The sequence below is a fragment of the Fundulus heteroclitus genome, chromosome 10 (assembly GCF_011125445.2).
Source record: "Fundulus heteroclitus isolate FHET01 chromosome 10, MU-UCD_Fhet_4.1, whole genome shotgun sequence".
NCBI classification, from domain to species: Eukaryota; Metazoa; Chordata; class Actinopteri; order Cyprinodontiformes; family Fundulidae; genus Fundulus; species Fundulus heteroclitus.
In genome coordinates, this window is record NC_046370.1 from 19510456 (window position 1) to 19535560 (window position 25105).

At 38.1% G+C, this 25105-nt stretch overlaps 2 protein-coding genes across 12 annotated transcripts in view; both read right to left on the bottom strand.

Moving 5' to 3' along the window:
• The window catches only part of LOC105939480 (gastrula zinc finger protein XlCGF57.1), a 29208-nt gene extending 20843 nt beyond the window's left edge, over nucleotides 1–8365 (bottom strand). Inside the window, exons 1-3 of one of the 4 annotated variants that reach the window (XM_036142218.1) lie at nucleotides 6391–6823; nucleotides 6080–6279; nucleotides 126–3148 (exon numbers count right to left, since the gene is read on the bottom strand). In XM_036142218.1, coding sequence (XP_035998111.1) covers nucleotides 1818–3148; nucleotides 6080–6194 — 1446 coding nt within the window. In that variant the 5' untranslated portion in view covers nucleotides 6195–6279; nucleotides 6391–6823 and the 3' untranslated portion in view covers nucleotides 126–1817. Of the gene's footprint in view, nucleotides 1–125; nucleotides 3149–6079; nucleotides 6311–6390 lie in introns of those variants that run through there. The other 3 variants (XM_036142217.1, XM_036142216.1, XM_036142214.1) reach the window with 3 other exon arrangements.
• Nucleotides 8366–11484: 3119 nt separating this feature from the next.
• The window catches only part of LOC105939486 (zinc finger protein OZF), a 38492-nt gene continuing 24871 nt past the window's right edge, over nucleotides 11485–25105 (bottom strand). For 4 of the 8 annotated variants that reach the window (XM_021308159.2, XM_036142219.1, XM_036142220.1 and 1 more), the window contains exons 3-4: nucleotides 21823–22201; nucleotides 11485–12944 (exon numbers count right to left, since the gene is read on the bottom strand). In XM_021308159.2, the coding sequence (XP_021163834.2) occupies nucleotides 11936–12944; nucleotides 21823–22201 (1388 nt within the window). In that variant the 3' untranslated portion in view covers nucleotides 11485–11935. Of the gene's footprint in view, nucleotides 13315–16558; nucleotides 16700–16856; nucleotides 17303–21822; nucleotides 22202–25105 lie in introns of those variants that run through there. The other 4 variants (XM_036142223.1, XM_036142222.1, XM_021308163.2 and 1 more) reach the window with 3 other exon arrangements.

Here is a 25105-nt window from a genome sequence, read left to right on the forward strand (position 1 = left end):
TATATATATATATATATATATATATATATATATATATATATATATATAGTTTAAAAAGGACATAAGAGTGTGTTCAATTTACTAAAATTGACCCAACCAGTCGATATACAGTCCCACTTTTTTTATACAAGTAAAACATTCAACCGTATATATGCATTATTACTTTCACCACACAAAATTGTTCTCAGAATCTTGACAACTGGAAAAAAAATACTACCACTATCCAAAATAATAAAAAGGTATAACTTTTGAATAGGCTACATTCATTTAGTATTTACAGCTGTATAGAGGTTCCTTCAACCCTGTCACATAAAGCCTGAATCCAATTTAAGGCCCACTGGTGTGGAATGGTCATTAGCGTGGTAGAGCCTCCATTAACACATATTAAATCAATGGTTAAAAGTTAGCTGGAGAATTTTATTAAATTTTACTTCAGTTTATTTGTAAAGAACCAATTCACCCCAAAGCAAAACTAAATAAACCAAAGTTTTAGAATCAAAAGCATTGGGACACACTGCTCTACATGATTTCGTCCTGCTTCAACACACATGCCTTAAAAAGGGCCATATTATATTTTTTAATGCCTTTCTTTTCACGCTGAAATCATTCAGTTGTGGTCTATATAAAGTGTAACTGCAATGCTTTGATCTGAATTCCTCGTTATTGTTGCCCCACGGCCCCTCTTTTATTCCTGTTCTGAGATGCGACTTTGAGAGCAACTCGTTTTTGTGCCGTCTCTCTAAATCTTAATGGAGGCACTTCACACTCCGCCCCCCTCCAGGTTGCAGAGCATTCCACTCCACCCCGATCGGCCATTTTTGTAGTATGCTGGGGGAACGGTGTAATGAATTGTGTGGGTTAAAACACCCAACAACTGATCATTTTCACCAATCCACTTGTAGTTTTGCTATCCTTCAGTTTGGATTACAAAGTTGCAGCGGTAAAAATAAAAATGGTGTATTAACCAAATCGGTTAGCTGGAAGTCCATGACCTTGTTTAACAGCTCTGCAGCAAATACTGTGACATAATTGTTAAAAAAAAAAAACGTAACAGAGAATTGCAAAAAACTGAACAGGTTGACCCAAGCTATGACCCAAACAGGATTTAAAGGTTTCTATGCAGCACATAGACAGACTGCATTCAATGTTTGGCACTCTTAGAGACTCTAAAGTACACAACAGCATATATTCATGTAGGCCTTGGCAATAAATTTTTTTCAATCAATTCGAATTTGCAATTCATAAAGATTTATAAGCCTGTTTCACAGCTTGTATTTAGTTGCACTTTGAATTCAGGTCAACTCCCAAACGACATGATTGAAATAAAAGCAAGTTTACAAAACATCTGTAATTTGTTTTTATGAAATAAATGGGAGACAAAAATTGTAGATTTTTTTTAACCCATATTGACCAGCCCTATATCCAAGTGGGGCTGGTGCATAGAGCCCACTGGGCAACCAAAGGTTGATTTTGCATGGTATGTCCTCTTTAAAGGAATAGTTCAGAATTACTTTAAGTGAGGTTCTTAGTCAGTATTGTACCTTTTTAAATGTGACTGAAGAAGAAAAATCTAATTGAGGTTTGATTTATCTTTTGTAATTTGGATCTTGAAATTTAGCAGATCACAGAGAAAACAAATGTCCTTTTAATTAATTGCGTAAATTTATATAATCATATACAGAAAACAGGGAAAAATTCACTTGTTTGCAGGGTGGAGGGAGTTGTCAAATATGTAGTGGTAAAGAGAAGAGAAGGTGCCATAACCTTATTGAAAAAATATTCACAAATTAGTCAACCATAAATAAATAAAAAAAAAATCATGGGTCACAGCCCTCATGAACACTCATATGTCTCTTCAGATTTCCTTGTTGTGAGAATGCTTTACTGCAAACATTACAAACAAACGGTTTCTCTTTTGTGTGAACCCGCATGTGTCTATTCAGAGAGACTTGTTGCGAAAACGCTTTGCTGCAAACGCTGCAAACAAACGGTTTCTCTCCTGAATGGCCTTTCATGTGATTCTCAAGATGACGCTTTTGATTAAATCTGCTTTTACATATATCACAACCAAACGGCCTCTCCTCTGTGTGGAATCTCACGTGTCGCTTTAACTGGATTTCATCCACAAAAAGTTTACTGCAATCACTGCAGCTAAATGGCGCTGTGTGGACCATCGTGTGCTTTCTCAGATAGACTTGTCGTGAAAATCCTTTATTACAAACATTACAAATAAACGGTTTCTCTCCTGTATGAACACGCATGTGACCCTTCAGGCTCTCTTTTCGCGAAAAGCCCTTGCTGCAAACGCTACAAATAAACGGTTTCTCCCCCGTGTGAACACGCATGTGACTCTTTAGCGTCTCTTGTAGTGAAAATCGTTTATCGCAGACCTCACAAACAAATGGTCTATCCGTTGTGTGGATTCTCATGTGCTTTTTAAGACATTCCTTTATCTTAAATCTTGTCCCACAAACATCGCAGGAAAAAGGCTTTTCCTCTGAATGCACCACCAGGTGAGTTCTCAGAAATTTCTTTGCATGAAACCTTCGATCACAAACGTTACAGGCAAATGGCTTCTCTCCAGTGTGCAGTCTCATGTGCGTCTGAAGAAATCGTTTTTCTTTAAATCCTTTACCACAAAGATCACAGCTATGTTCTCTTATTCCAGTGTGAGTCATCATGTGTAGTTTAACCGATGTTTTATGTTTGAATCTTTTGCCACAAAAAACGCAACCAAATGGCTTCTCTCCCGCATGGACTTCAATCTGAGCCATGAGGCCAGAACACAGTTTAGACACTTTACCTCTTTTGTGAACAGTCATGTCACTTTGTTGAAAAGAACAAAATGGGTCTGGGTTCCAGTCTGCTTCTGGTCCTCCAAAGTCCTCTCCATCAGGTTCTGTTTCCCACTGTTGAGCAGAGCTGCTGGTTGGAGTTTCTGCTTCTCTGTCCTCTTGAGTTATGATTTGAGGAAGTTCAAACAACTGAGGTTTCTCTTCATCTTCTCTCTTCACAATAAGCTGCTCTTCCTCCTGGCTGATCCACAGTTCCTCCTCTTCCTCCTTGATGTCAACGGGCTCGATGTCCTGCTGGTCGGAGTTGGAGCTCCAGTCATGGACAAACTCTTCTTTGATCACCACCGTCTGGACTGGGAACAAAGAAGAACATGCTGACATCAACTGCTTGCAAACATTTGCTGAAGGTTTGTGTCAGAAAGTTAAGTTAATGGTATGTCAGTCCTCTGCTTGAGTCTCAGATTCAAATCTGAGAATATTTTATTTCAATCATAAGGTCTATATAATTTTGACCCTTTTTTGTAGCACTACGGGCTCATTTTTTCAAAATAGGCAGACAGGAAAGGGGGCTTTGAGAGAGAGGGGAAGACATGCGGTAAAGGACCTCAGGCCGGAATCGAACCTGGGTCAGCCGCATCGAGTTTCCTGTTTGGCTCATGAAATTCAAGAGCTTGATACGGGGACAGCTGCAGCGTCCGGTCAAACTTCATTCTTGCAGAATATTTTGCAGTGCTGCACGGCCTCGGCAACCGGACCCGCAACCGCATGTAACTGATGTGAGTCGACAAATTAATCTTTAATTATTCGGGTTTCAAGTAAAACCCTGAGGGTCTAGGGGCCAAAAGCTGTATAATGGCTTTGATGATTTTGAAATGAGGTTGTATTGATCTTTGTACTCTGCTTCTAAGTTTTGTTGTGGCTGTCATCTAAATATAAATTAATGTAAACGGTCCTTTATTTTGCTTTTTATCTTTAAGATAAAGAACAAAGTCTGGAAAATAAATATTTTTGCACAAAACACAGTTATTCAATGTGCTTTTTTTTTTTTAAATCAGGGCTTTGGTCTGATGGAACCAAACTGGAACCTTTCCAAAATCTGCTTGCACATGTGCCCGATGGTGCAGGGTATAGTAAACAAAATTTAAAGATTTCTTCTGTTTCAGATCAAACATTTTAATATCAAACAAGAATCCACTTAGTAAATATAAAAACATGTCAAATGTCACAATTCTATTATCTTTTAAGGAAACAGCGATATCCAGGTAAACCAGCCTACCTACAATTAATGAATCATGAATTAACTGTGAGAACCATGATGTTTGGAAAGGCGAGTTCAGTTTCACTGACCACACCCAAGCCTGAGTACTGCCAGACCCATAAGATAAAAAAAAAAAAAGAAACTGTCAACTTGATGTTGGCTACAATATTTTAAAAAGCAACACATCATATCCAAAAAATAAACCGTGAAATACACGAGAAACAAAGTCGCATATGTTTTAGTCTGTGAAGTGTTAAAGAGCCTTTTTTTAAGGCTTTTGGGACTCCAGTGAATCACACTGAGAGCCATTACCCACAAATGGAGAAAACATGTAGCAGGAGTGGCTGGGCCACCATAATTGTTTCAAGAGCACATTGGTGACTCATACGTGAGGCCATAAAAGCAGCTAGAAAAACATACAAAGCACTTCAGGCCTAAACTGATTCAGCTAAGGTCAGTGCTTGGGATTTAACATGAAAGAGGGAAAAAACCTGCAGAGCAAAAAGAAAACAAACTCTTGTCCAAATTCTGCCATAAAAAACATCTTGAGAAACGTTTTTCTGATGGGCTACATGTACAGAGTTGTGAAAAAGTGTTTGCTCTCTTACAGATTTATTCAGTTTTTGCTTTTTTTTGTCACACAGACATGTTTGGGATCTTTAAACTAATTTTAATTTGAGACGAAGAAAACCTGAGTTAGTACAAAAAGCAGTTTACAGATGTTAATTTATTTCTTTTCTTTTTTTTTTTAGTAAAAAAAGCTATCAGACCAATCTGGCTCCAAGTCAAAAAGTAACTAACCTCTAGTCTAGACCTAATAACTTTTTGGGCCATGCTAGGAGACAAATGGCATCAATCAATTGAGATCATCTTTGACAGCTCTATAATGTTTGTTTTGCACCAAATGCAATGAAACACTCCTTCAAAAAAAGTTCCACTTTTGTCTAATCAAGCCAAAGAATATTTTCCCTAAGTTCTTGGAGATCATGAAAACCTTTTATCATCATAAGGTAGATGGGCCTTTGTGTTGTTTTGGGCCAGCTTTGGATTTAGCCTGGGAACTCTCTTACGGCTGCCATATTTGCCCAGTCTCTCTTTCTTATTGTTGAATTGTGAACACTGACCTTAACTGAGGGGAGAGGGGCCTGCAGGACTTTGGATGTTGCTCTGGGTTCTTTTGTGACCTCCTAGATGAGTTATCGATTAATCGATGTTGTCTTGAAGTAATCATAGTTGGGCGGGATCTACTGGGAAGGTTAATTGCTGTTCCATGTTTTCTTCATATGAGGAAAACGGCTCTTTTTGTGGGTCACTGGAGTCCTAAAGTCTGAGAAACTGCTTTTTATAAATCCCTTCCCAGACTAACAGAAGTTGCCGATTTTGAGTCTTATCTGTTGATTAATTTTTCCAGGTTGAGGCATGATGCATTGTGCTTCAGGTTGGCAGACAGTTTGTAATCAAAAGATTTTTTGATTGTTAGGATCTGGCAGTAATCAGGCCTGGGTGTGGCTATTGAAACTGAACTCAGTTTTCCAAACAACGTGGTTAATCAAAGTAAATTTCGTGATTAAACAATGGGGATACTTAGTTACTTAGTTTTTCCACATAGGGACAGGTTGGTTTGGAGAACTTGTTTTTGCCAAATAAATAATTTGAAAATCAAAATAATTCATAATAAATAATTTGGAAAACCTCCCCTTTGCATTAACTCAAGTTATATTTGTCTGATATGACATTTTTGGATGATCTACATGTAGATCAACACGTAGGTGAGAGAACAAAAGCTAAAACAGAAGAAATCTGGAAGACGGCTAACACTGGAAAAGCTTAGTGCCACATCCGAAAAATAATGCATCTCTAAACTGAAGCAGAAAATTACAAGATATACATGAGAGGTGCTCGTCTTGTATGCCCACTCTCATACTAAGTCAACTATCATAACTAAATAAACCCAAAAACTCCTTTTTATAACTTCCAGCCCAGAGTTAATTAGATCCAATCCAGACAACCCAAATGTGTCACTTACTGAGATCTTTGTCGTCTTGTTTCTGCTCCAGCTCTGATGTTGATCCTGCAGGTATAAGTGGCTCCAGACTGAGTCCTCCAGGCTCCTCTGCTTCAACCTTCATCATCTCAGACATCCTAGATCCACCTGGGATTCTCCTTTTCACAGTACTGGTCTGAACCCCTCACATGTTCTTGTTCATCCAGGTTTCACCCACGATTCTTCAAATACCACTCAGACACAAATCAGCATCTGATCAGATAAAATGTTTTAACAGGAAATGTAAACAGTAGCAGAGCTGAAGTGATGCTGCAGAGCAGAGAGTCTGATACCTTGGTCAGCAGCTCTGTGTCCTCTCTGGAACTGTCCCCAGTCTCTCGGTCCTCAGCTGGACAACGAGGTTAGAGGAGGTGTCCACACAGTCTGATCAACATGGAGTCTGGACTCGTTTCGTAGCTCTAAACCATGAACTTTTAAAGCTTACACGTCAGTAACTCTGATTTACTCTCTGCTATTAGCAGCTTTAGCTTCACGGAAGCTAACAGTCCATTTACTTTGCTAATGAAGGCTAATTACATGACATACGGGAAACTTAAGCTAAAATAATCACAGCGAATAAATAAATAAAGCGAAGAAGTGCCTCCACGGAGAATGCTGAGAAGAGTCTGAGACATTTACTACAAACAATAAGACGCTTTTTTCAGTCGGGTCCTATCCAGACAAGCTAACATGGTTACGTTCCGTAACTTCCTGTTCACGGACCAATCAATGACTAGTAAAGTTCTGACTTGGAAAACAATTTCCTCTTTCAACCATTTGATTTTCACAATAAAGGAATGGGGAGGAAAATATTAACATACATGTTTTGTGTCACAATAAATACCAACTATTGTCTTTAATACCTCATAAAAACAATAATAATATAAACAAAACTGTTTTCTTATATACCACCAATTCACAGAAAAGACCCCAAGACACTGGCCAATTCATAAACAATTAAACGTCACCCAATTGATGGAAAGATACAAAGCACAGCTGCTTCTGAAAACAGCTCTGGTAGAGAGAGGGTACATTTAAAACTACAGGCAACGTTCTCATCCATCGTCTATACCTGCTTTTCCTTGCAGGCTTGTGACCATCTCCAGTGGTCAAGGTTACAATAGTGTAAGAAGGGATAGATAAAGAAAGAAATGGAGGGGTATGTGGGATATTTATAAAGAATGGAATACAACATCAGATATTGGAAAAAGGTATAGAACTGGAGTATATAGTAGTTGAAATTTGTGGAAAAGAAGAAAAATGTGAGATAATACTTTTTTGTCATCCGTGTAAATAATTATCACTTGAGTTGATGGAAGAGATGTTGGGGTATCTGGAAGGAAAAGTAATATGGCGTAGGGATTTTAATGCTAATAGTTTGTTATGGGAAAATTATAATGATGAAAGGGGGAAACTTATTGAAGAGTTGATAGAAATAAAAAAGTGTATTTCCAAATGATGGGAAGGGAATGAGATTTAAAGTAAGAACAGAAACAGAGTAAGTAGTTGATTTAACATCTGCATCAAACGCATTGGCTATTATCTGTAAGTTGGACATTAACAACAATAAAGCAGTTGGTGTTGATCATTGTCCCATTAAAATCATAACAAGATTGATTGACATTATTTAGTAGCAATATAAAGGTCAATAAGAAATGGAACTTTAATAAACCAGATGAGATCAAGTTTAGATACCTGAGTCAAAATTTTTGAAGAAATAGATATGACAGTAGACATAAATGCTATAAATGTATGTATCTGTGAGACAACTTTCAAAGCTGCAAAATAATCAGTGAAGAAAGGAGGAAGACAGAACGATAAGAAAATGGTACCATGGTGGACAAATGAATGTAGTGAAGTAATTAAGAAATAAAGCATTTAATGACTTAAAAGTAATCCAGATATTTAAAATCTAACTGAGTATAAAAGAAAGCAAACACAGATGATGAAAGTTTAATAAGAATGTAAATAGAGAATATTGGTGAAACTTCTGTAATACAGCAGGGAAAGAAATAAAAGCTGAAAAAGTTTGGAAAACAATTTAAATGATGAACTGTGTTTAAAAAGTATATGTATATCCAAATACATAACACAACTATAACAGAAGATGAAGGAAAAGCTGAAATACTAGCAAAGATATTTTGCAAAAATCATAGGTCAAGTGCTATTAATGATGAGGGAAGGAGAGGTAGGGTAGCAGAGATAAAATTTTCTCTCAGGAAAACAAAAAAAATACCTCACCAGGTAAAGATTAGATCTGCTACAACATCCATCCATCAATTTTCTAACACGTCTATCCCTCATGGGGTCACGAGGGGTGCTGGTGTCTATCTCCAGCATTCAATGGGCTAGAGGCGGGTTGCACCCTGGACAGGTCACCATCCATCACAGGGCAACACAGAGACAAACAGAACAAACAACCATTCCAGCACACACTCTGTTATCTACTGGTAAAATCCAGAGTAAGAAAGAAAGAAAGAAATCTTTATTTGTCATTGCAATTGTACATTCCAATGAAATTTGCCGTCTGCATTTAACCCAGCCGTGGGCATTTATTATAAAACATGATTGTTAGGTTAATTGGCCTCTCTAAATTCTCCTTAGGTGTTTGTCCCGTTTGTCTCTGCGTTGCCCTGTGTTAGACTGGCAACCTGTCCAGGATGCATCCTGGATGGATGGATGGATGGATGGATGGATGGATGGATGGATGGATGGATGGATGGATGGATGGATGACACGGACATAAGATTATTGGAAAAGGATAAGAAATAAAATCTGGATTCACATATAATAGCAGAATATATAAACACTTATCAGTATGTTCAGATTTATATAAATGCATCAAAAACTGATGAAAAAATAGGAATAGCTTTTGTGGTACCAGAATTTCAAATAAAAATAGGAACTGGTTATTTCATATGCAGATATTTTGGTTAAATCCAGAATCTGAGATTGCTGTTTGTCAGCAGAGATAGTCAGCGAAGACTAACCTAGTTAACATAGATTTGCACAGTCTGACTGGAGCCGAGATGCTCCTGAACAGAGAAACTGTTAAACATGCAAGCAAAAGATAAAATAAAACTTAAATATTGACCTCAAATAGCTGAACTAATGAATAAGGTGAAAAGGTCCAAAAGTTGTGAATGAAGTATTAGAGCATAAATTTTAAGAAGAAAAATCTGTTTATGGTTCATCTGTTGCGCTCAAATATTCAGCTCAATCTGATCGTACAGATTGAGCTGATTGATCAAATGGGATTTTAATTATGAGCCCAATGCTTATGTTTATGTTGCATTCAATTTGCCTCCGAAATAAAAAATGGGAGCTGGGAATGGGTTTCATTTAACACAGTCAGAGAAGTCAGGGTTCCAAAATAAAGCAAAAAACAAAACTTAGAATTCTAATATTATTGCCAGAAAAGCTGTTGTTTTGTAGTAACCTACTTCTTCTAAGCGTCCTTTAAAGCTGCACTTTCCACAGACAAACACCACTTTAATTTGTTTGGTTCAGAGTTGCAGCTGATACATGCAACATTGGTTTTAGATGCAGTCTTGCAACTGTGTCTTGTAAAATAGATATGCTTTTATTACAATTGACTTTTGTTAATGTGAGGAGCTGCTATATTGAATCTGACAATAGGCCTTAAAAAACGTCTCTGACTTTAGCAGCCGTTACAGTCGATTCTTTCCAACAGAAAGCCGATATTTCAGAGTTCCGACAGCAAAACGAATGCAATATTACTTCATGCCTCCATCACATGCTCACACATATCTGTCCAAAATCCAAATATCTGAATTTTCAGCTTTTCATTCTGATCCTGATAGTGTTTTCCTGACAAAAGTAAATCACCTTTCCAGCCTCTAAATGTTCTGCGTTTAGTGCAAAGTGGGATTTCATCATGAACCAATCAGCTCCCACTTCAGCCAGGTGGATTTCTGTCAGAGTGGTTCCAATGAGGTGTTACAGACAGAAGCCCCGGTCTTTCTTAGTTATTTCTTTTGATCAGGCATCAGCACAGACACCTTTTAGTTTGGCATATTTATTAATTTTGAAATTTGTCCCTGTCACTATCTTCCAACATCAGTCAGCTCTGCAACATCCAGTCACGAAGATGTTCTTCATCAGGACTGGACTGAAAATGACAGAGAAAAAGCAAACAATGCCCAGATAAAAATTCATAAAGACTTTTATAAAGATCTTCAGAACTACTGATCAAGACCACCTGAAACATAATGAGGTCTGGGTGCTTGGAAGAAAAATGGAGAGACTTGAGGAATGGATCAGGCCTTTTATACATTATTGACAAAGACATAATCGCACAATTTCCATTCTGATTCTTTCTTCCATAAAACCTTAGTGTCCTGGTTAGTTTGATTAACTAAAGTGCATTAGCAGAAGCTGATTCAGAAGAACTAAATTAACTCAACAAAAAAGCTCATGCAAACCCCTCGTGCTGTATATTTGTACGAATGAACGAAACATGACAACTCAGTAAAACAAATAGCAGTCCAGTGGTATCTTATAAACAAAAAACAGTTGTGATCAGTCTTAAAGGAGTCATAATCTGGTATTTTACACATGCTATCCATCTGAAAATGTCTTTAAATTCATGTTTAGTCATATTCAGGAGAAAAAATGTTTTAAATACAATTCATTCTGACCCTTTTTCATACCCCTTTTTATTCCTTGCGAGGGTACATGCGAGAATTTGACTTGTGTGTGCGCGTGTTCATGTGCCATGATTTGTTTACAGTATGTCTGTGTCCCTCTCTCTCTCTCTCGCACACACACATTTGTTCCACCTAAAAAGTCATCCAGTGCAACTCTTGTAAACTCCGCATGTCGACACCAGTCGTAAAACTGTTGAAACTGGCGTCTTCTTTTGCTAAATCCCATATGACAAAAAAAACGTTTGTTCAAAATATCCCAGCACCTAAAGAGCAACGGAAATATTTTTGAGATGCTCTGAATATGTAGCTGCGACTGGTCAGTTGATTTTATAGTCACAATACAAGCTTTTGTTTTTCGGATTGTCACATTTTTATTGTACAGATTTATATGTCTTAAGCACAAAAGAGCACCTTTTATTTTAGGTTTATTTTGTGTCAAATTTTTCCTTGGTGTTCCTTTTGGCTGCTGGGATGTTCTGTTTTTTAAGGTCCAGTGTTGACCATGAAATAGCTCTAATGTGACAATATTGTAATTTGTGAAAAGCTTCTATGTGCAGCTGTGGTTAATAAAATGGCTAATATATAACATTTTAAATAATTTTTTATTTTGCAATAAATTTTTCAAACAAAAAAAATTTAACACGTTAATATGAGATATGCCAATGCAACTTTAGGCACTATTTGGCTAAAAACATTTGTTATTCAAGGTTATTTGAACATATTGTGATATATATCGTGTATCGCGATATAGCCCAAAGATATCGTGATATTGGATTTTCTTCATATCGCCCAACCCTAGATGCCATCTCCACCTGGTATTGTCCCAGGTTAACGAAACACTCTGGGGCAAAATGTGACGCGCATACAAAGACTTTCAGGGGAGATTTGGTTGATGAGAGGCAGGAGTGGCTTACCGTCCTTCGGTGAGTGATGTAAACCAAGGAGGAGCACCAAAATCTCGCTTGGTAGAGAGCACGCGCTTGTGGGTTTTTCTGGTTTGTACAAAGAGCCCACACAGAAAAACACCATGTCACGTTCAGACTCCTGATTTTCTGGAAGGTTTAAACGGAGGCTCAACACCAACACACGAGATTTAACATGAAAGTCCGATTTCCAGGCGATGACTCCTTTAAAAAGTATTTTAAATAAATGTTAAACTGAGAAGTTTCTATTGGCTGTGAACTTTTGTATGTATTTTGAGGCTATCCTTGCGTGTAAAACGTGCACTACAAACACTGCAGGTAAAAGGTTTTTCTCCTGAATGGGTACACATGTGTGCTATTAGATGCACCTTTCGCATATATTTTTTTCCACATTCCTTACAGACCCACTTTCTTTTTCCAATGGCTACCTTCCGCTCTCTTAAGTGAGTTGACATGTGATGCATTAGCTCCGAGTTGTAATAAAACCTTTTATCACACTTATCACACGCAAACAGTTTTTCACTTGTGTGGCGTCTAATGTGTCTCATCTGAGCTCCCTGCTGAGTAAAGCTGGCTCCACAATAACTGCAACCAAACGGTTTCAAGCCTATGTGGGTTAACATGTGAGTGTGAAGATCACCACGAAGTCGAAAACATTTGTCACATCTACTGCAGGTAAAAGGTTTTTCTCCTTTGTGAATCGCCATGTGGTTCTTCAGAGTTCCTTTGAGGGTAAATTTTTTACCACATTCCTCACACTGAAATGGTTTCTCTCCTATGTGGTAAGTCATGTGACCTTTTAGATTGTTCTTGAGGCTAAATGTTTTACCGCATACATCACAAGTAAATGGTTTTTCTCCAGTGTGGATTCTCATGTGATGTTTAAGAACGTGTGCTTGCCTGAATTTTTTACCACAATCACAACAAGCGAATGGTTTCTCTTTGGTATGGATGGTTCCATGTGATTTAAGATGACAAAGAACCTTAAAAGCTTTACCACAGTCTTTACAAATAAAAGTTCTCTTCTTAGCTTGGTATTCTGATTGTTTCAGATCAGTGTTTTCTCCTGAATGACACTTCAGATGTTTCAGGAATGACTGCCGATACGTAAATTGTTTACAACACTCTGGGCAGCTAAAGGGTTTCTGGAGAGTTTTATCTCCCACACTGCTGTTTACCCCTGACTGAAGAGTCCTGGTTACATTATCTTTAGTTTCAGATCCAGAACCTGAAAGGTTGTAATCATTATCATCACCATCCATGCTGACTTCAGTCTCAGAAGAGTCTGATGAATTTCTATCAGTATTTGGCTGTATTTGATTATTTGGATCCAGGTTCCTGTCTAGTTCAGGTCCTCCATAAGGCTTTCGACCTTGTTCTGTTTTAACTGAGCTGCAGGTTTGAGCTTCTGTCTCCATGTGGTCTTTGGTTTGGATTTGATGAAGTTTTGATAACTGTTGATTGGCCTCATGCTTAATCTTCACAGCAGATTGCTCTCCTTCCTGAAGGATCCACAGTTCTTCCTCTTCCTTCTTGATCTGGAGGAGTTCTGGGTTCTGCTGGTCCAAAGTAGAGCTCCAAAGACAAGGAACCTCTTCTTTAACCACCAACAGACGTTTTTTATCTGTGGGACACACATGGATATCATAATCAATCAGGATCTTTTATAATCCCACAAATTTAAAAAAAAATAATGAAACAAAGGGGCGCTGATGAGCAAAATTTGGCGTGAGATGTATTTTTCCCGAGCTCTTGCAAAATCCGTAACAATTACCTAGCTAAACTGCATTAACCAGATTAATATCAGGCAAAAAAACGGAAGAGTATGAATACCATAAGGACACAAACAACTGGACAACTCGTACAAAATCATCCTGAATGGCCGAAAAACTGCAAAAGGAGGTGATGCTAATGATACATGGCCTGCTAGGAGCCTGAGACAACGGATATGATTGAGGCCCCAAACATCAGTGTATAAGCCAATATGTATAAAGTCTATATAAGAAAGGAAATTAAGTGCGTGTGGGTGTGTGTTTCACGGGAAAAGGCAAATCGGTTTTGACGCTTGGCCGGGGAACGCTGTCAACCCACAGCTGGCCGTTTGCATAATCTTTTGTTTTATAAGCAAATGGGAATTAATCAGCTTTTAACTGCAAGAACGGCATCTGGACATTTCCTGTTTGTCTCACCCCGGCAAATGCGCGTCAACCATAAGATTCAAGTTTAAAAACACTCCAGTGGCTTTAAGCATTTTAGCCACACAAATGAAAGCAGACATCTTATTACTGAGAGGGGAGCCCGCTGAAGTCAGGAAAGCTGACAGATATCTTTTAAATATATTACTTACAGCAGCATTGAAGTCTATAATCATTAGCTGGCTGAAACCAGAGACCTCCTACATGTAATGTACGGATCCAAAAAGTTTGGGATATTTACTCGATGGAGAAGATTAAATACTCTTTAAGGCTTCAAAAAACATTCTTTAATGTACGGTGGAGCCCAGTTATGCCCTTATTACACTTACACTCTTTGACCAATATGACATATCATTGTGTTTGGGGATGTGTAAACCACTTTCTTTAGAAGGGATTTAATTGTCTATGTGTCTTACTTATTTATCTTACTTTTTCTTTTATTTTTGTTCTTTTTGTCATCTCTGTCTTTCTGTATCATTTTCATTTTTCATATCATTTGTCAAGATTATTGCTCTCTCATCTTGTCTTATCTTATAATGCAGAATATATATGTATAAAGATTTCTGTTGCAATGATAACTTTAGAAGTTCAGGTCTCCCTCTACGATCAAAGCAACTCTGAATGAGTGAATCTGAGTATCTCTGAAGTTTTTTTTTTACCTTGAATACAACTGAAAGTTTGCAGGTTCTCCACACTGCTGTGTCGACCAAATGTGGGTTAGACAAAGAAAGGCTAAACTAAGACCCTGGGAATCTTTGAACCAGAAAGTTGCTGTTGTGTTAAACTGAGCGCATACAAACATCAATCTGAATTAAATTGTAGCGATGGAAATAAATCTGCACCCAAATAATAATACTTGCAATTGATAAACAAGTTGATTTTACATTACAAGTTATCCCAAACTGGGAAAAGAAAATGCTAAACAACAAAAATTAATTCTTAAAAGAGCCAAGATAGATGTGTTGTCTTTCTTCAGTTTCCCAACTTTCCATAATTATTTCACCTTTCTAATCATATTCAGAATTAACCAGTGTCTTCTTCTTCAAAAAAATAAAAAAAAATAAAAAAAAAAATATAAAAAAAAAATCACAAATCAATTTTTATGCACTGTAAGAGAAACCATAACCTAACAGTTGATTCAAAATCTATGAATTCGGGCAAGGCTGAAAAATAAAGCAGAGAACAGGCGAAGTCTGAGATGATGTTTTAGTTAGTTGGCACAGAAGCAGCTCAGCTGGTCTCTGTCTGGTAGGTTCAGGAACCAGATTTTATCTGCAAGGCTGAAAAACCTCATTGTTCCTCTTTCACCGACATTCAGACATTTAGAGCCGCTCTGTGGTTGTGAAGGGCTCTGAGCAGAACTTATTTCAGCGGCCTACAGCTAAAACCGGCAGCCATCACCGCAACACTAACATCCATTTTCTCAAAGAGGATATACTTGCGTCGTTATGGCGTCATCATATTATTTGGAAAAGGTCTCCATATGACAGTATCATAATTTATAGCGATAATTCAAAACATCGTCCAGCAAAGTTTGTTATCGTGACAGGCCTAGCCATCATGAATATGTAAAAAGGAAAATAAAAACCGCGTGCAGCTACTCCCACAGTAAACAGCGGGATTAACTTTCGGCCTCTATTTGTTTGGCTTCACATCGTCTCAGTTGCTAGGCAACAGGAGTTACGCTCTAAACAGGACTGAGCGCTCAACTGATCAACTTAAAAATGCTTCATGGCTGTGTGAAAAAGAAATTAGATTGATCTGTAACCCGTGTGTGAGAGAAAGAAGATTTATATTAAATTAGATTTAAGTGTCATGTTGGTAGGCTAGTGAGAACGTTTTTACGCTTTTTATGATTTGAAAAGAGATCTGTGTAGGTTATTTGGTTGCCTGGTTGCACATTTTGTGGGGAACCTGTACGTCAAATGTTTTTTTCTTTGCTTTGGTACAGTTGTGTGCTAATAGCGAGTTCTTTATTATGTAATAGTTATGTGTTTTTAATAGGGGTTCAAGAGAAGTTGAGATTTAAGCAGGATTTTTATTTTTTTAGTTGGGCTGGTGTTATGTTGTTTTTGGGTTGAAAGCTGTCAAACATCTGGCAACCCTGCAGAAGAAGCTAATCAGTGGCAGGGGTGTGATCTAGGCAAGGCAAGTTTATTTGTATAGAACTTTTCAGTAACAAGACAATTCAAAGTGCTATACACGAACAGAAAAGAACTAAGTGCTGCTTCTCCATGTCTCATTGTGGGTATGCAGAGTAAACTTGAGCCAGACGATCTCAGTGATCTGGAAGGTTGATGGCAAGTCTGTGCTGTATTTGAGTGATTTCGGTCATTTGTAGACTAACAGGAGTGTTTTAAAGTCCATCCATCCATCCATTTTCCCAACACGCTTATCCCTATTGGGGTGTGTTTTAACGTCTATTCTCTGAAATATAGTCTGATTGACTTTTTAGGCTGTGAAGACACTGTTGCAGTAATCAATTTGACTAAAGATAAAAGCATTGATTCGTTCTTCAAGATCCTGCTGACACATTAGTCCTTGAATCTTGGAAATGTGCTTCGGGTGATAAAAAGTCAACCATCTATAGATGTCTCTACATACAGCCCAGTTTGCAACCTTTAGCTGAATGTAATTTGCTTGATTCTACAAGAACTAATGTGTGTCACTTACTGAGATCGTTGTTGTCTTGTTTCTGCTCCAGTTCTGATGAGGATGCTGCAGGTATGGAGGACACCAGACTGGGTTTGTCTGCTTCAACCTTCATCATCTCAGACATCTTTGCTCCACTTGGGATTCTCCTTTCCACAATTCCTGTTTGCAACCTTCAAATGTTAGTGGTGGCTTTTTTTTGTTTTGTTTTTTTTGTTTTTTTGCTATGTTTAACAGGACTCAGATATAAATCAGCATATAATCAGAGTAATTGTATTAACAGAAAATGTAAAGAGCAGCAGAGCAGAGAGTCTGGTACCTTGGTCAGCAGCTCTGTGTCCTCTCTCGAACTGTCCCCAGTCTCTCTGTCCTCAGCTGGACAACAAGGTTAGAGGAGGTGTCCACAGAGGATGGAGTCTGTCCCACATAATCTCACAAAGTCGGGATATGGACTCGTCTTGTCGCTCTAAACTTTGGACTTTTAAAAGCTTCGGCGTTGATCGCGTCTCTGCTGTTAGCAGCTTTAGCTCCACTGTGGCTAACAGTCCGTTCGCTTTGCTAAAAAAGGCTAATCAGCTGATGTACAGCCAAAACGGAGATTATTTTTCCGCTAAAAAGAAACGACACCTTCACTTAAACAGTCTGAAACACCCACCACACACTTGTTTCGCACAATTTTAAAACGATTCGTGTAGGTTAAGCTAGTAAAGACTCTTCTTCTTGTGATTTCGTGGTGGTTGGCAAACAATTTTAAGGTGCATTACCGCCACCTCCTAGATTGGAGTATTTATCAGTAGCTAGCCACCAAAATTATATTCCTTTCAACACATGTTCTCAGAAGACTAAAACTATCATCGCAAACCACATCCCCAGCTGATCCTTTAAGTAATTCCCTTATTATTCAGTTTTTATTCTTATGCAGATTTCTGACCTACTTCTCTTACATGTAAACACTCCAAGAAAATAGCTTTTATTGTTCCAAGTTGTATCATGGTTGTTGGTTATTTTATGTGTGTTATTTAATCCTGTGTGACCAAATCTCCTCGTTTATATGTCTTCTTTATTCTGGTACATTTCCTAAATTCACCCACTTTCTTTTGGATACTATCTAGAATTATCTATTCTGTCCCGCTGCTCTTACCATTTCATCTCAGAATTTACCTATTGACCTACTCTCAGTCTAATCCTTGCTTATTTTCACTTTGAAATCTACAACACTTTTTTGCTGCACTTTTTGCCAATTAATTATCCTCAACGCCAATAAAGACCCCACATTAGCTTGATATCTGTGCAATTATTTCCAATCCTGAAAACTGAATGAATTATGTCTAATACAATGTTTTGAACCCGAGAGAATCTCCTGAATATTTGTTAGTGCGCTACTTGAGTCGGAAAAAAATGCGACCTTTTCTCTAACTTCCTCAACCCATTCTAATGCCATCAGAATTTCCATTAGTTTTCCTGTGTACACTGGTAATTTATCTGGTATTCTTTAATTTATCATAATATCCAAATCTAAAACCACAAAGGATATTCCTCACTATGCATCCAGCATATGCAAGTGGCTTCCTCCAGTTACAAAATTTGACAGTATTATTCTCACATTCACCTTAAGGATGTTAACCTGTACAGCTACCATACTTTTGTTTGCCTTTGCAAATATTTCCAGTGTGTCTGTATCGTTGAAACATAACATTCTATATTACACTGTCCTAAGTTTCTGATCCAAAATCTGACAGATTACCATCACAATCATTACCGTCCTCGATGGCATCAGTCTGAGAAAGGTTTCCACCATTTACATCAGTATTTGGCTGTAAATAAGTTTTTGGATCTGGGTTTCTCTTTGTTTCCAGGTTTTCTGAACTCTTCAGCTTTAAGTTTGGTTTCCAGCTGGTTTGAAAGTTGAAGCAGGTTTTTTGTTATCTACACTCAGTAAGCTGTGAGCTGCTACATATCCACAGTTCATACTATTCATATTTAATATGGAGGAGTTCTGGGTCCTGCTGATGCAAATAGGTATCAGGCTGAGGCCCAGAAACACAGGTCTCAAATACATGACAAATACTCAGTTCAAATCATTTAATACACAGAGGTCAACAAGAATTCACCCAGAGACCTCACCTGCATCTCCACCTGGCTCTTGCAGGTGGAGATGACAGAACAAAAATGGCACCTTTTTGTTCTGTCATTTTTTTTTCATAGTAGGTACACCTGGTTTGGTGTTCTGTTAGCTGTGACATCATCCAAGGAAGGCAGATCACCCGCTATTACCATGTAACATAGAAAGGATTCCTGGATGAATGTGTGCTTCTGTGCTTTTTGTGTCTCTGCTCTTTCTTCTCTAACCCCCAGAGAAGTCGGTCAAGGCAGATGACCGTTCACACTGAGCCTGGTTCTGTTGGCAGTTTTGCTCTCCACTGTCGCTTCATGCTTGCTCGGTATGAGGGATTGAGACTGTTCCTGTGGCTCTGCAATCTTTCATGAGGAATGAATGCTGCTTGTCAAGACTTGATGCAATCTGCTGGGTTTCCTCAGATAGGACACCTTTTGATTCAGTTTGACTTTGGAAACTGCCTTGAGATTACGTATTGTGAGTTGGCATTATATAAATAAAATTTAATTGAACCAATGAGGCAACAACTAAAATAATTAAGAATAAGGAAACAGAAGCATTAAATTAAATACCTAAGCTAAGACCCACAGATCATGACATATTATCATGTTACATATATTATTGGGTTTGTTAGACGTTTATTGAAAAATTGCAAAACATTCAGTTGTTTTTGCTGGACTTTAACCAGAATTTACAGTCTGATCTATTTTAAATGACAATCATCCAAGTTACTTGACAGTTTCTGATCATATAGCAAGTAGCAGTTCAGTCAAAACTGGAGCTGAGATATCACTGACTTCATCACGAACTGAGAAACTGTTCAGCATGCAAGCAGAAGATAAAATAAGATCTAAATGTTGATCTCAAATAGCTCAGCTAGTAAATAAAGCAAACATTAAGATCAAAGACCAGAGAAAAATTCAGGAAGACTACCGATCAAGACCACCTAAAGAAATTATGTTAAGGTCTGGGTGCTTGGAAGGAAAACGTAGAGTAATAAGGGCAAGATCAGGCCTTTTACACAGCACTGACAAAGACATGATGGCATCATTTGCACTTTGACTCTTTCTTCCATAAAACCTGGGTGTCCTGCTTAGTCTGGTTAACTAAAGGGGATTAGCAGAACCATCTTCAGAAGGAATAAATTAACTTAAAGAAACCCCCACATGCTGTAAATATGTACAAACTGAAGAAAACACAACACAGGAAAACATATAGCGGTCATTTTGATTGTTTCAATCAATCCCCAAAGATACTTTCAAAGGAGCAATAAGTGAAATGTCATTACTTTAGAACTACTAATTTCATTACTTAAAAATTAGTGATGTGCAGAACTAAAGTATTAATATCTAATATCCTATCTAATATTTTAGATCTCTCTAATCTCTCGTTTACATAACCGGGCAGACCCTGCGTGCATGTGAACAGCTGCCACTCAGGGCTGAGCCCCTCACTGCCCTAAAATACCACCGTCAGAGCAGCGCAGCGCTGGAGAAACATGGCAGAGAGCATCCCAGCAGATAAAAATCTTGTCTTGCCAACAGCCTTATAAAGTTATGAGTCACTTCTTAACTAGACATGTTTCTCCAAAAGGTGATGCTGCTTTGCTGTTTTTATGGTTTACAAATATGTGTATAGGAGGCGACGGCTGAGAAGGGAAACGAGGGGCCGGACACACGGCTGGTAGCAGATGTCATTTTGGTCTACAGACAGTGCTCAAGCACCACCTAGTAATATCACTTATTGCTCCTTTAAATAATCCCCAAACTGAGCAGTTTCTATTGGCTGTAGAAAAGTAAGAAGAAAGCAGCACAATTCATGTTTTTTTTGTGGAGCTCACTGCTACTGTTGTGTGGAGAAGTCTGTGTGGATGTGTATTGATGTAAACGTTGGATGAATATGTTAAATTTTACTTACAGGTATCAAAACCCAATAAAATGGACACTCACTAGTCCACAAACAGTTTCTAAACTTAGTGTAAACGGTGAAACGTTAGCTACGCATTCATCGGTTTGTGGATTAATGTGACTGTGCCCGTTTTGTATACATGTACAAATGAACAAAAACATAACGGTAAAACAAATAGAACTGTTGTCTTAAAAATACTCAAATAAATCTTGAACTGAGCCGTTTCTATTGACTGTGGACCTTCGTGTGTACCTTGAGATTATCCTTGCGCGTGAAACTTGCACTGCAAACACTGCAGCTAAAGGGTTTTACTCCTGAGTGGGTACACATGTGTGCTATAAGATGCTCCTTACGCATATATGTTTTTCCACATTCCTTACAAATCCATTTTCCTTCTCCAGTGGCTACCTTCTGTTCTCTTATACACGTTGACATGCGAGTTGACATGTGATGCATTAGTTCTGAGTTTCGATAAAACCTTTTGTCACACTTATCACAGGCATACTGTTTTTCACTTGTGTGGCGTCTAATGTGTCTCATCTGAGCTCCTTTCTGAGTAAACCTGGCTCCACAATAACTGCAGCCAAACGGTTTCACGCCAATGTGGGTTACAATGTGTGCGTGAAGATCCCCACGAAGTCGAAAACGTTTGTCACAGCTACTGCAGGCAAAAGGTTTTTCTCCTTTATGAATCGTCATGTGGTTCTTCAAAGAGTCTTTGACAGCAAATTTTTTACCACATTCTTCACACTGAAATGGTTTCTCTCCTGTGTGAGAAGTCATGTGACATTTAAGACTGTGCTTGTAGCTAAATGTTTTACCACATACATCACAAGTAAAGGGTTTTTCTCCGGTGTGGATTCTCATGTGAAGTTTAAGACCTTGTGCTAGCCTGAATTCTTTGCCACAATCACAACAAGCAAATGGTTTCTCTTTTGTGTGCATGGTTACATGTGATCTAAGACGACAAAGATCCTTAAAAGTTTTACCACAGTCTTTACAGACAGCTGCTTTCTTATTAGCTTTGCCTCCGGATTGTTTCAGATCAGTGTTTTCTCCTGAATGACATTTCAGATGTTTCAGTAATAATTGTCGGCATGTAAACTGTTTATAACACTCTGGGCAGCTGAAGGGTTTCTGGACAGTTTTACCTCCCACACTGCTGTTTACCCCTGACTGAAGAGTCATGGTTACATTATCTTTAGTTTCAGATCCAGAACCTGAAAACTTGTAATCATCATCATCATCATCATCATCATCATCATCCTCCGAGCTGTGTTCAGTCTCAGAAGAATCTGAGGATTTTCTATCAGTATTTGGCTGTATTTGAGTATTTGGATCTGGGTTACAGTCTGGTCTTGGTTCTCCACAGGCCTTTTGACCATGTTCTGTTTTCACTGGTATAGCTGAGCTGCAGGTTGGAGCTTCTGTCTCTCTGTTGTCTTCAGTTTTGAGTTGATGAAGTTTTGATAACTGCTGATTCACTTCATGCTCAGTCTTCACAGCAGTTTGCTCTCCTTCCCCGAGATTCCACCGTTCCTCTTCCTTCTTGATCTGGAGGAGTTCTGGGTTCTGCTGGTCCAAGCTGGAGCTCCAAAGATCAGGAACCTCTTCTTTAACAACCAACAGCTGCTGTTTATCTGTGGGAGACACATGGATATCATGATTAACCAGGATCTCTTATAATCCCACAAATATTTTTTTTAAATAACAAAACAAAGATTTGTGTTGCTATAATAATAACTTTAGAAGTTCAGGTCTCCCTCTACGATCAAAGCAACTCTGAATGTTTTTATCTTGAATACAACTGAAAGTTTGCAGGTCCTGCAGGTTTGCAGAAACAGGAGAGAGAGAGACAACAGGTCAGAATAAGGAGAACAGAGAGATGGAACACGAACCCGGTATGAAATGGTGAAGGCAGGACCTACTGCCTGTGGCCTGTTTCTGAAAGCTTGACTAAAAATTAAGTTTGGTTGCTGACAATATACAGTATATCTCAAATATTACTTTAGCTTCAATACCCCTGCATTTTATCACTAAAACCTGCCTTTCGCCTGATAAATGGTGGGATAGGCTCCAGCCATCCTGCCACCTAATAAAAGGACTGAAAGGTTCAGAAAATGAATGAAGATTTCAAAGGACAGTTTATTCATTTGTCTTTCAAGCTTAGTTTGAAGCTTAGAAATCTGAGTATATAAATGGTGTTTGCAGTTTGCAGCGTTTGGTTTGCACCAACCCAGGAGTAGCCCGTGCTTAGGGGTTATCAATCTGTGGAACAGGGTTGAAGTTGACGTCATGTAGCAGAACGCACTTTGTGTACTTCCTTTTGAAGTTAAACTTTGTCCTGTTACTGCCAACTTACTGCTGGTTTTGTTGTTTAGTAATTGGTAACAACTACTTTTAATGTAGTTCTATATGCACATCTTGCTTTTTCTGTCTCTGGGTCCTGCAACTACAGTAATAAACTTCTCCTTCATAAGAAGTCCAGACTTAGGCATACTCCTTACCTACATCCTCAACTAATTATTTCCCTAACAATATTGCGTTGTCAATAATGATTAAATGTACAATAAATCTAAATACATAGGCATGGAGGACCCAATTATGTACTTTGAGTGAGATGGGTGACACCAAGACTGATTTTTAACATTATCGGTTGTCCATTTCATCATTCAAATGAGAACATATTAATATACTATTTGCTGATGTCATATGGGTACACTCTAGAGCTGCAACTAACAATTGTTATCATTTTAATAATTGATTAATTGGTCGACTATTTTTTACAATTAATCGGACAAAAAAACTGTTTAATTTCCACTTCTTTTTTCCAAAATGTAACATTTGGACCGACGGAGTAAATAACCGCACAAAAAACAGGTTGCTACTTAGGTGTTCTGTTACAATAATATTAGGTAATAAATATTTCTGCCTTAAATAAATAAGTTTATGTTGACTAGATTTGTTAGTCAATTATTTAATAGTCCATGTTGTCTACATGAACAAATTTATTTCAACAAAAGTGAAGCTAAAACTGGGGTGCTGAATGCAGTTTGGTTGAACCTCACCCTTGTGCTGGAGCACCTAGAAGAAATGTTTGGGCATAACAATGGAACCAGTGCAAAAACACCACTGCTGACAATCAAATAAACCACCAGCCCATTTCCGACTGTTTCAGCACAAGCTGCATTTTATGTAAATACGACATGCTGCATTTGTCCTTGTACATATTTTACTTCCAAGGACGTTTATTCTGTAAGTTTTTCTAATTTTTTTCCAAGACTTAAAAAGATTGCTAGATATTTAATACTTTGTATTTCTTCTGAGAGTTTTACATTTTTGAGGGTGTCCTTTTGGGACGCTTATGTCTTGTTTTTCTTGTGTTTTTTTATTTTATTTGGGTATTTCATTATGGTTAGTTAACAACAATAAAGATTATTGAAAAGTTAATTTAGAGCCCTGCTCCTCTCTCCCATACAGTACCTTCACTCAGACTTTGTCAGCAAATTAAAACGTAAAGCTTAATCAACAAAGTATTACCATCAGAATAAAATTGTATTCTGATTGAGAAGGCTGGTTTATGATCCATAATCCGATTAGCGTCCATCTAAACACTTGTTCCGACTAACTCATGAATTTACAGCGCTTGCCTGTGAAGGATGGGGCCGCAGCGCTGTGCAGTTCAGAACATTTTGCGATGATCATCATTTCCTCCCGCTCTCTCAACAGCAACAGCAGGAGTTCTCTCAACCATCTCAGAACCTGGTGCGGGTCCATTCTAAGCGCTCAGGACAGTCAGAACCAACACACCTCCGGGTTTCTTGTTTTTTTCCCCCTGCAAAACTTCTGCAGTTGTTTTATGGAAATTCAACAACTCTGCTAAAGTCAGTGAGTTTCTACTTTGAATAAATCTTTGCGCAAGTAAAAGCACGTCATGATCGGATTATTTGATTTTGAGCCCATATAAACTGTGCATTCTGAATACTTTCTTTCCTTTTAAACTGAACACATTTCAATCCAAACAGGGAATGTTGCGAATGTAAACAAGCTCCTGTCTTTAACCAGCTAACAGCTGCGTTAGACGAGCCATCTGGCTGATGTTCAGATGGCACCCCGAAGCACGACTTCGATCTGACAACGATCTGCAAAGTGAGGTAAACAGCTCCGCAACATGGCGAGTGACGCATTAATCACGCAACACACGAATCGTGTGTTAGTAGTCGATTTTTATCGATTCAGCCCTAGTACACTCTTTATTCTATAAAATGCTGATGTACTGAACATTTGGGGTTCTCTTTATCATTTTACCTTTTTCCTGCATCGTGATCAAAATAAGAGCCCAGTACTGAGCTGTACCATTTCTTTGGCTTGTTTAGATTAAATGTGTCAAAGTATAGTTTCTTTTTCAAGAGTCATTTCTAACTGAAGAAGTCATTAATAAACGAAGACCCCTTCTTCAGAGTAAAAGATCAGGAGGACTAACTGATTTAACTACCATAGTGTAAATAGAACATTAACATCCAAAGGAAACCCTAAAAAAAACA